Source organism: Mustela lutreola, chromosome 6, assembly GCF_030435805.1.
Source record: "Mustela lutreola isolate mMusLut2 chromosome 6, mMusLut2.pri, whole genome shotgun sequence".
Taxonomy (NCBI): Eukaryota; Metazoa; Chordata; class Mammalia; order Carnivora; family Mustelidae; genus Mustela; species Mustela lutreola.
The window spans coordinates 122,931,019-122,940,455 of record NC_081295.1 but is presented as its reverse complement, the minus strand read 5'-3'; the positions used below and the strand labels follow the sequence as shown (position 1 = coordinate 122,940,455).

General features: G+C 50.0%; 2 protein-coding genes and 1 long non-coding RNA gene across 6 annotated transcripts; 2 read left to right on the top strand and 1 right to left on the bottom strand.

Moving 5' to 3' along the window:
• Positions 1 to 11: 11 nt before the first annotated feature.
• Positions 12 to 2,288, bottom strand: DXO (decapping exoribonuclease). Of its 2 annotated transcripts, none has more exons than XM_059178850.1 (7): positions 1,959 to 2,288; positions 1,460 to 1,864; positions 1,095 to 1,330; positions 787 to 1,006; positions 536 to 671; positions 305 to 399; positions 12 to 220 (listed from the first exon to the last, which is right to left on the bottom strand). In XM_059178850.1, the coding sequence occupies exons 2-7, from the start codon at positions 1,813 to 1,815 to the stop codon at positions 70 to 72; spliced, it is 1,194 nt and encodes a 397-aa protein (XP_059034833.1). In that variant the 5' UTR covers positions 1,816 to 1,864; positions 1,959 to 2,288; the 3' UTR covers positions 12 to 69. The 2 variants fall into 2 exon arrangements, with proteins under 2 accessions (XP_059034833.1, XP_059034834.1); XM_059178851.1 differs by having other exon boundaries at positions 1,460 to 1,821.
• A 68-nt stretch (positions 2,289 to 2,356) lies between these two features.
• Positions 2,357 to 8,904, top strand: STK19 (serine/threonine kinase 19). 3 transcript variants are annotated; one of them, XM_059178855.1, is made up of 7 exons: positions 2,359 to 2,569; positions 2,651 to 2,808; positions 6,636 to 6,731; positions 6,987 to 7,126; positions 7,961 to 8,058; positions 8,173 to 8,320; positions 8,464 to 8,904. In XM_059178855.1, the coding sequence occupies exons 1-7, from the start codon at positions 2,470 to 2,472 to the stop codon at positions 8,507 to 8,509; spliced, it is 786 nt and encodes a 261-aa protein (XP_059034838.1). In that variant the 5' UTR covers positions 2,359 to 2,469; the 3' UTR covers positions 8,510 to 8,904. The 3 variants fall into 3 exon arrangements, with proteins under 3 accessions (XP_059034840.1, XP_059034838.1, XP_059034839.1); XM_059178856.1 differs by having other exon boundaries at positions 2,361 to 2,569; positions 2,672 to 2,808; XM_059178857.1 differs by lacking the exon at positions 6,636 to 6,731 and having other exon boundaries at positions 2,357 to 2,569.
• LOC131834334 (uncharacterized) lies at positions 3,277 to 5,995 on the top strand. The gene is made up of 2 exons (XR_009354821.1): positions 3,277 to 4,520; positions 5,092 to 5,995. It is a non-coding gene; the product is annotated as an uncharacterized LOC131834334 (long non-coding RNA).
• Positions 8,905 to 9,437: the final 533 nt, after the last annotated feature.

Genomic DNA, 9,437 nt, shown 5'->3' with positions numbered 1-9,437 from the left:
GCAAGAAGAACCACCTAGAAATATGCTTTTATCTGTGCACACAGAGACAGGACCAGCCCTTTCAAGGTCTCAGTCTTTGGGGGAAGGTGTCCTGGGGGCTGATGGGAGGTCCCGGGTCACAGCTTCCACATACCATGTGGGCAGGAAGACGTAGGGTGCGTCTTGATGTTTAGACACTGTGACTGGGCTGCCAGGCTCCCAGGAGAAGAGATAGACAAGCCTAGGGGGCACATGGAGTCACAAGTTGAGGGCTGGAGGAGAGCTCCGGGGACCCAGGGGGCAGGGACAGAGCTGAAAGACTCACCTGGGATCATCCTGGACAACTGTGTTCTGGGCAAAGCTAAGGAAGGCAGCACAGAAGTTCATGCACACGGAGGGATTCCAGCCATCACGGTCATTCTAAAGAGGGCCAAGGAGGAGGGAGAAGATAGGCAGTGAGGGGGCAGGGAGGGGAAAACGGACTACAGCCGGGAACACTGGACCTGTGGCCCTGGTGTGGGGGATGCAGGTGGGAGCTGCGACACCGCTGCCTTACCCTGACATACTCGAACATCTCCATGGTAGGAAAGGTCTTGAGGGAACAGACGAAACCCTCTGGGTTACGGAAGCCAGCAACGACGTTTGGGACCCCCAAAAGGAATGACTGAGCCCACCATTTTAGCAGCTTATGTCTGTCAGGAAAGGCAAGGGGTCAGTAGGACCTTTCCTCCACCCTCCAGCTTCTCTCAGGTCCCTTTTCCAGCTCTCTTGTTTTAGGCTCTCACCCTACCCAACCCCATTCTGAACCTGTAGAAGTTCCTCCAGTGGCCAGGCCTGTGCATCTCCTTGGAAGTCTTGAGCTCCACATAGCAGGCAGGGGGCTGTGTGCATGGGGCCCGGGGGTCCATGCAGTCTACCTCCCCCGAGAAGAGTAGACGGTGGTTTCCCAGGCGGCTGCGTAGCACAGAGCAGAAGGCCACATTGGTGTTAACCTCCCCGGAGGGATCTGGGAAGCTTCCAGGCTTGTCTGCACAAGGAGAGAAATGGCAACAAGGGTGGGGACTTTCAATCTCTGGGGAAGAGCATGTAGGCTACAGAGCAGGGGCAACTCTCACCTGCACACATGTACTGCTCAAACTTGTACCCCATGTACATAAGCTCCCGGAGGAGGGGTGGCCGGGCAAGCCTCTGGGCCCGAGCTGCTGGTGTCTCTACTTCACTCAGGTACAGTGTCCCCTGGAAGCGGGAGGCCGCCAGCTGCCAGCCCTCCTGCTGCTCATACGGTGTCGTCAGCAATTTTGTCAGGTGCCCCCGCCATGTCACTATGGCCTCTGCCAGCCAGCCTGGACCCCTAAAGGGAGGAGTTAGAAGCTAGCTCAGATGATTTCCCCAAGAGTCTACGTTCCTTCTAAAGACTGAACCCACTCCAGCTTAGAGGGTAGGTGCAGATCTCTAGATCTGTGTGCTGTACTTTGCTCACCCCTCCAGCTTGCCTCGGTGATCCAGGAGCCAGTGCAGCAGGTGGTCCAGCCCCTCTTGGAGCTCCTCATCCCTGGGTTGGTATCGATCAGGGTATCCATCTCTGAGGTCAAAATTGGGGCCTTGGTCATTGGTAGGGGGTGGGCTGTAGTAGCGCAAGGCTTGAGCATCTCCGTGGTACTGGCGTTGTGCATCCAGAGAGAAGCAGCCCAGTTCGGAAGGGCGCCCATAGAAAGGAAAGGGCCCAGTATAGAGGGCAGGGTCTGTGGGCAGCGAGGATGCTGGGCTGGTGAGTTTGTTCCGAGGCTCAGCTACCTCTACATTCTCCAATTTTCTCTTGTTCTCTCTGCGATCCATGAGGTCCTAAGAACGGAAGGTTGGGAAGTTATCCTTTCACAGAGGAGCCCTGGAAAAGGGAGACTCTGGGTTAGGACTAGGCGAGCCTACTGATGGCCAGGCTCTGGCCCTGGAACAGAACCAAGGCCAGGTGCATAGCCCACCTTTTCCCTTGCCCTATATCCCCGCCTCCAGATGCTCCAAACGCAGTAAGCTGAGGAAGGCTGTCCGGGCTCACAGCAAGGATCTGATTGTCCCAAAGCCCGCCAACCTCGACCTCCACCTCCGCGGAGCTAAAGCGACAAGGCAGGTACGTCCGGAAGACGGGGTGGCACGCAAAAGTGGTTTTCCGCCCTCCAAGACGCAATCATGCAGCGACAGTGGCTGGCAGACCCCTCAGCCGCGCGGGGCGGGGAGCGCTTCATCCCGCCGCCCACGCGTTCCGGACTCTGAGAGCCGGCGGAGGCAGCCGATCCCGGCAGGCGTGCGGCGACGCTCCTCCCCCGCCGGCTGAAAAGGCAAGTTGACGCCGCTTCGGTCTCACGTCATTCTTCTTCCGCGGGGCAGACCGGCCTCCCGGGAGCCTGAGGTCACTGCTGTGCGCCGGAAGACGCTGTCTCCTTGGCCCCTTGTCTCAACACAGACCTCTTCCCCGGCCGCCTGACATCCCGGGATATGAGCCGGAAGAGACAGCGCCTGGTCCCGGACGCCTTTGGGCTGAAGAGGCGGCGGGAGCGAGGACAGGCAGAGGCGGATCCTCTAAGGGGCGAGTCGGGTAAGCGCGGCCGCCCCAGGGCGACATGGGGAGCGGCGGGCGGTGGGAGAACGGCGCCCCCCGCCCTCCTTCTCGCTGCAGTGACCCGGTCTCTCCGCCCAGGGTCGGCGCGCGCGGCGGTCGCCGAGCTGGTGCAGCTGTTCCCGCGAGGCCTGTTCGAGGACGCGCTGCCGCCCATAGCGCTGAGGAGCCAGGTGTACAGCCTCGTGCCGGACCGGACGGTGGCCGACCGGCAGCTGGTGAGCGGCGTCGGAGCGACAGACGGAAGCAGCTTCCCGGCCTCGCGGGCGCTCCCGAGGGTCCCCATCACTCAGACGCTCGGTGGCTCCGCCGGCCCTCGGCCGCTCAGCGGGCGTTCGGGCCCTTTGGGCCGGTCCTTGCGGGGCCAAGGAAAATGCCACAGACCCTGTTAGAAGACCCAGAGGCAGTAGGGAGCATGCCACATCGTGCAAGTGGAAGAGCGACTCTTGGGAAAACGGAGTCATCGGGCACAGTTGGAGCTTTACAGCGCTGGGAATGCAGGCGGGCGTCTGGTCGCGGCAGGCCTTGTGCGGCGGTGGTGTTTCAGACTTAACACGGAAGGCGATAAGCTAGCAGAGAATGTTAATCAGGAGAGGGAACGCTGTGTTGCGTGGATTGGAGGGAGTGAGATGAGACGGGGAGATCAGTGAGGAAGATACTGCATCGGAGAACTGGCGAAGGTCTAAATGAGGGGAGAGCAGTAGGGAGGGCGAGGGTGGGTGAAGGTGGAGGGGAGTGGGGAAGAGGGAAGAGTCCAGGAAGAGTCAGATTTTCTGGATGATGGGGATTGAGTGGTTGGTGGAGTGAATAGAAGAGGAGGGCACTGGGGCACCTGGGTGGCTCAGTGGGTTAAAGCCTCTGACTTCAGCTCAGGTCATGATCCCAGGGTCCTGGGATCGAGCCCCGCATCGGGCTCTCTGTTCCACGGAGAGCCTGCTTCCTTCTCTCTCTGCCTGACTCTCTGCCTACTTGTGATCTCTCTCTGTCAAATAAATAAACAAGATCTTAAAAAAAAAATGTATCTTTATAAAAAAAAAAAAGGAGGGCACTGAGTTGTTTGGGTGGATGATAGGTTTGATTTTGTACAAGTTGGAGGTGCATGGGTAGCATCCAAAGGCAAGTGTGTAGTGGACAGTTGGATATGAGGGACTGGAGAGAATTCTGGGCCAGTGATACTAGGTTTGGAGTGGTTGAGGTATGAGCAGTGGTTCAGTCTGTGGATGTGGGTGAGATTGGGTAGGAAGAGTGAGTAGAGGAGTAATTTGTAACCTTTTTACAAACTTTAAAAGATAATGAAAGTTATGACTCTTCTCACAAAAATGTATACGTGCCACATACATACAAGATGTATGTGCATTTTTTGGGGGGAGGGGACGTTGTTTCATGGGTCCTCGGGTCCAGGGTTAAGGACCTCGAGTGTAGAGTGAAAGGACCAAATCTACAAAATTGAGAGATACCTATGTTTAAGGCAGTCCTGAGTTCTGTTTCAGAATTATCTGGGCTGCTTATTCAAAAATAAAGGTTCCTGGGACTCACCTAAAGCTAATAGATGCAGATCTTTTGAGTGTAGGACCTGGGAATCTACATTTTGAATTACTGTCTCAAGTGATTCTTCCTTAAGATTTGGGACCCATTGATGTGAGGGGAAAGCATAGGAAGAGGAGTCTCTGGAAGAAGCTGAGAAGGAATTGCGGGAGTTAGGAGGAACCACGGAAGAGGCGTATTGAGAAATCACATAGATTGTCAAGGAGGTGGAGTAGCTGGCAGTGTTAGAACCCGTGATTTAAGACAGTGGTCAGTATAGGGATTAAGTAAAATAATATCCAAAATCTGTCCATTGGATTTAGCAGGTGGAAGATTAATGGCATCCTGTCAGGATGAAAGGAGGGAAGAAAAGGAAGATGGAGACTAGCTCCACTCTCATGAGGAAGTGAGTTAGATGGAACCACTCCTTATAGACTATTTGTTGTTTTTTTAATTTACTGATGTTAGCCTAAATTTTAAAAAAGCTTTAAAAATGCATAAAAGAAAATATAAACACACACACAATTTAAAAATGTTCATAAGGCAGATATCCATTTAACCACTACCCAAGGCCACCTATAGCTACATACATCAATCTCCAGTCAAAAGGACTTAATGTCCCTTGGTGGTAACTATGGTCCTAACTGGTACAATAGTCGTTCCTTTGGTTCGCTTTATACCATCTGTGTGATAACCTGTAAATGACATAGCTTAGTTTTATCCATTTTTGACCTTGAGATAAACAAAATCATACTGTATATATGTACATACATATATATGTACTATATTTATATCTTGTTTCATTAGGAGAATACTTTTGAAATTCTCAGTTTCAAATAGTTCAGTAGCAATAGTTCATACACTTTCATAGTTTTCTATTTTGTGAATATGTCTCATTTTGTTCTAGTGAAAAAAATTATGTTTCTAGGCAATCTATCATCTGAATTTTCTTTCTTTCTTTCTTTCTTTTTTTTAAGATTTTATTTATTTGTCAGAGAGAGAGCAAGCGAGAGCAAGCACAGGCAGACAGAGTGGCAGGCAGAGTCAGAGGGAGAAGCAGGCTCCCTGTGGAGCAAGGAGCCCGATGTGGGACTCGATCCAATGATGCTGGGATGATGACCTGAGCTGAAGGCAGCTGCTTAACCAACTGAGCCACCCAGGCGTCCCTATCATTTGAATTTTCAAATTTATTGGCATAAAATTTGTAGTCTCATTTTATTGTTTATTGGATGTGTAGCAATGATCCTTTTTTCATTCTTTATATTGATTATCTCTGCTTTATCTAGTCCACCCATCCCTCCCCCCCCAACCGTTTTCTTGGTCAGTCTCATCAGTGGCTTATCAATTTTAATAGTTTTATCAATAGCTTTGTTGTTTTCTTGTACACATATTTTCTATTTTATTAGTGTTTATTCTCCACTGTTGTGTTTCTTTTACTTTTTTCTGATTAATTTCATCCTCTCTTCACTTCTAATATATGCGTGTTAAGTTGTAGTTTATCTTAGTCATGTGCAGGTATATATATATAGTTTTGGTATATATTTTTGGCTACCTTTCAGTTTAAAATATGTTCTAACTTCTTTTGTCATGTTTTTTCTTGGACCGAGGGTTGATTAGGAATGTATGTCTTAATTTTAATCTGTCTTTAATTTTAATGTATGTGTGCGTTTTCATATTACCTATTTGTCACTGATTTCTGACACAAAAGATACTGTGGTCAGGGAACATAAACAATATGCTTTTAGTCATTTGAAGTTTATTGAGATTTGCTTTGTGCTATGTGTTCAGTTTTGCTAAATATTCTATATATATTTGAAGAGAATATGTATTTTTCAGTTATTAGTTTCTTAGTAACTAAAGTTAATGCAAGTTATTTCCTTACCTCTGTTTGTTCTATGAGTTTTTGAGAGGTGGATTAATTAATTTATGTGATTATGGATTTGCTAGTATCTTTTCAAATATTTTCCCTACCTTCTCACCTTCCCTCACCCAAAGTCTTGACTGTTAATTCCTTGAAGGCAGGGTCCATGTCTTAATCACTATCTTATTTTAGTGTCTGGCATATGATTGGAAAATACATATTGATTTCTTTTTTTTTTTTTTTTAAAGATTTTATTTATTTATTTGACAGAGGGAGATCACAAACAGGCAGAGAGGCAGGCAGAGAGAGAGAGGAGGAAGCAGGCTCCCTGTTGAGCAGAGAGTCCGATGCGGGGCTCGATCCCAGGACCCTGAGATCATGACCTGAGCCGAAGGCAGCGGCTTAACCCACTGAGCCACCCAGGCGTCCCCATATTGATTTCTTGATAGGCAGCTGATGGGGTGGGTGGATGGGAAAGTGGGTAACTAATTTGAAAAGACTATTTAGTAATCCACCTGATTCTCTTCCCACAGTTTTTTCTTTGCTTAGAGAAAAATTCCCAGTGTTTGCAATAAAATATCCCTGCCCAAAAGTGCCCAGAATATATCAGAGTATCTTAGCCTGATACCATTCTTTTTACTCCCATCTCCCTGGAGACAGAAGGAGCTTCAAGAGCAGGGGGAGATCAGAGTCATCCAACTAGGCTTTGACTTGGACGCCCATGGAATTATCTTCACTGAGGACTACAGGACCAGAGTGCGTGTAACTGTGTGTGTGTGCCATAGGGTGTGGGGGGCAAGCAGGGAAGTTGGAGAATGGAAATAAAGAGACAGTTTTTCCGCTCTGTGTGTTACAGAGAGGACACAGAGCTCTGGTCCGTAGTAATATAAAGGAGAAGAAAAGGAGGTAGAAGGACATGAGCAAAAGGGAAAACGGGAGGAGGAATATCCTGGAGATGGTCAGTAGAGGCTGAGGTTGGGGCCAGACCTCATCTCTCATCTCTGGTTCCAGGTCCTCAAGGCCTGCGATGGCCGACCATATGCTGGGGCAGTGCAGAAGTTTCTGGCTTTGGTACTTCCAGCCTGTGGGGACCTTAGCTTCCAGCAAGACCAAATGACACAGACCTTCGGCTTCAGGGACCCAGAGATCACGTGAGACTTGGGGGAATAACAGAGCTCAGGCATCTGAGACTTCTCTGTATCCATCCAGTCCCATCCAGCTTTGTCCTTTTGGTGAACCTGCCAAAAAGATAGATGGACTCTTCTTTTTAGGAAAATGACCCTAATTTGTGCTCCGCCCATAAGAGAGGAGGCCTGTTTTTATCTGAGTCCTTGGAAAGAGCCCTAGTCTAGAATTCAAGAGATCTGGGTGACTAATCCAATGAATTTAGAGGCCTGGCAGGCACCATAAATGCCTATTGTGAACCCTGCTGAGACTAAGAGAATTGAGAATGGTAGGAGCTTGGATGCCCCTAAAACCTACATTAAAAAGCAGTGACTGGACAAGGGCAAAATAAAGATTCCATTTCAGGGGGCCTTATCTGGCTCAGGCTCCCTATTTTGTAACCCAAGGCAAATGTGAAAGCATTTTATAAACTTTTTAGTAAGACATGGGGAAGCCATGGTGAGGTATACATCAGCAGAGGCAGGAGCCCAGAAGAAAGGCCCTTGTTTCACCCTTGGGGTTGGGCTGAGGCTGTGTCAGGGCATGTGGTCAAGGAGGGCTTCTAGAAGCAGAAGGTGATTTAGTTGAACAAGTAATAATAATGCAAAAGAAAGGGGGTGGGGAGTAGGAGCCGGGGAATGGAAGCAAGGCCGGGCACCAAACAGCAGGGTGGTGGGAACGAGAACCATTCCAGGGTGGGCTTCTGTTCCTTAGTCCCTTTACATGGTTGCCCATTTGGGGAGACTGTTCAAGCATCAGTGGGCAGGAATAGGATTCTCAGAGCTCAACTCTTCTCTCTCTTGACTCCCCACCCTCCTTAGGCAACTAGTGAATGCTGGAGTGCTCACCGTCCGAGATGCTGGGAGTTGGTGGCTGGCCGTGCCTGGTGCTGGGAGATTCATTAAATATTTTGTTAAAGGTATTCTATCCGCATCTCAAGTCTTCACCCGCTTAAGAACGAACACCTTTGGGTAGTTTCTCGGGGCCCAGGCCTTATTCCCCTTTCCCCTCTTCTGTGCCATTTCTTCTCCAGGGCGCCAGGCTGTCCTTGGCATGGTCCGGAAGGCCAAGTACCGGGAGCTACTCCTATCAGAGCTCTTGGGCCGGCGGGCACCTGCCACGGTGCGACTCGGCCTCACCTACCACGTGCATGACCTCATTGGGGCGCAGCTGGTGGACTGGTGAGTCTCACCCCCAGCCTCTGGCAGATCACCAAGCAGTGGCCCAAGGTTGGATTCCCTCTGCCATATTCCAGGTCAAGCTCTGAGTTTTCCCCGGACTTTAGGCCTAGGGATCTGGCTTCAGCCTCGTCTTTCTTTTGCAGTGTCTCCACCACTTCTGGAACTCTTCTCCGCCTGCCGGAGACCTGAGGATTCTCCTCGTTATTGCATACCTCCCCAGAGTGGGGTGAGAGGGACCCAGGAGTACTGCCCAGTGGTGGCTGAGACAGGGTCACCTTGGCAAGGCATGGGAGCCCAGATGATTGTTGGCCTTGCTTCTGCTCAAAGGGTCAGATGCGATTGCTGCTGTTTACCTGGGCTCTGATCCAGTGGTGGGGTTTGGGCAATGCTTCTCTGCCCTTCCATGGAAGTGGAGCCAGAAAGCAGGCCAAGGCCATGGCTATTGCCTTTCTTGTAGCAAAGTCTGCTGTCACTCTCTTGGGATAGGAAGACAGGATTTCTGGGGAGGCTGGTGAGGGAGGGCAGAGTCCTCTGTTCTATATATCAAGGTAAAACTGCCAAATAAAGTACTTCTGCCTGTGCGATTCCCTGGATGTCTTTGTTTAATGTGGTGTATCTGGGCGCCTCATTTGTGGGTAGAGTTAAAGCTAGACTTGAGCCTGAGCTTTGCCTCGTTGTTCAGAGAGATAAAAAAAGGACACTGAGGTCAGTTCTCCCTATGGGAGATAAAGGTATACCTGATCTAAACAACAGAATTTCTGTTAAGGCCTGCACAAAGCAAAGGTCTGGTGTCGTTCAGGTTTTGTGGGGGTTGTAGTTAGAGATAAGCGTCTTGTACCTTGTTTTGTAAAGATTTTTATGAAGGAGCTTGTGTCTCCAACCATGTACATTGAACTATGCCCACACATACTGGAGAATGTGTGTGTGTGTGTGTGTGTGTGTACATGTGTGTGTGTGTGTATGTGTGTGTGTATGTATGTGCCCTCAGATACACCTAGTACGGGGGCTATCCGGGGCACTGGGATGAGAGGGGTTAACACAGAAGGACAGAACACAACTCTGGGCCATGATTTCCTCATTCCCTCAGAGACCCAGGTGTCCGGGGTGTTGTCCTCCC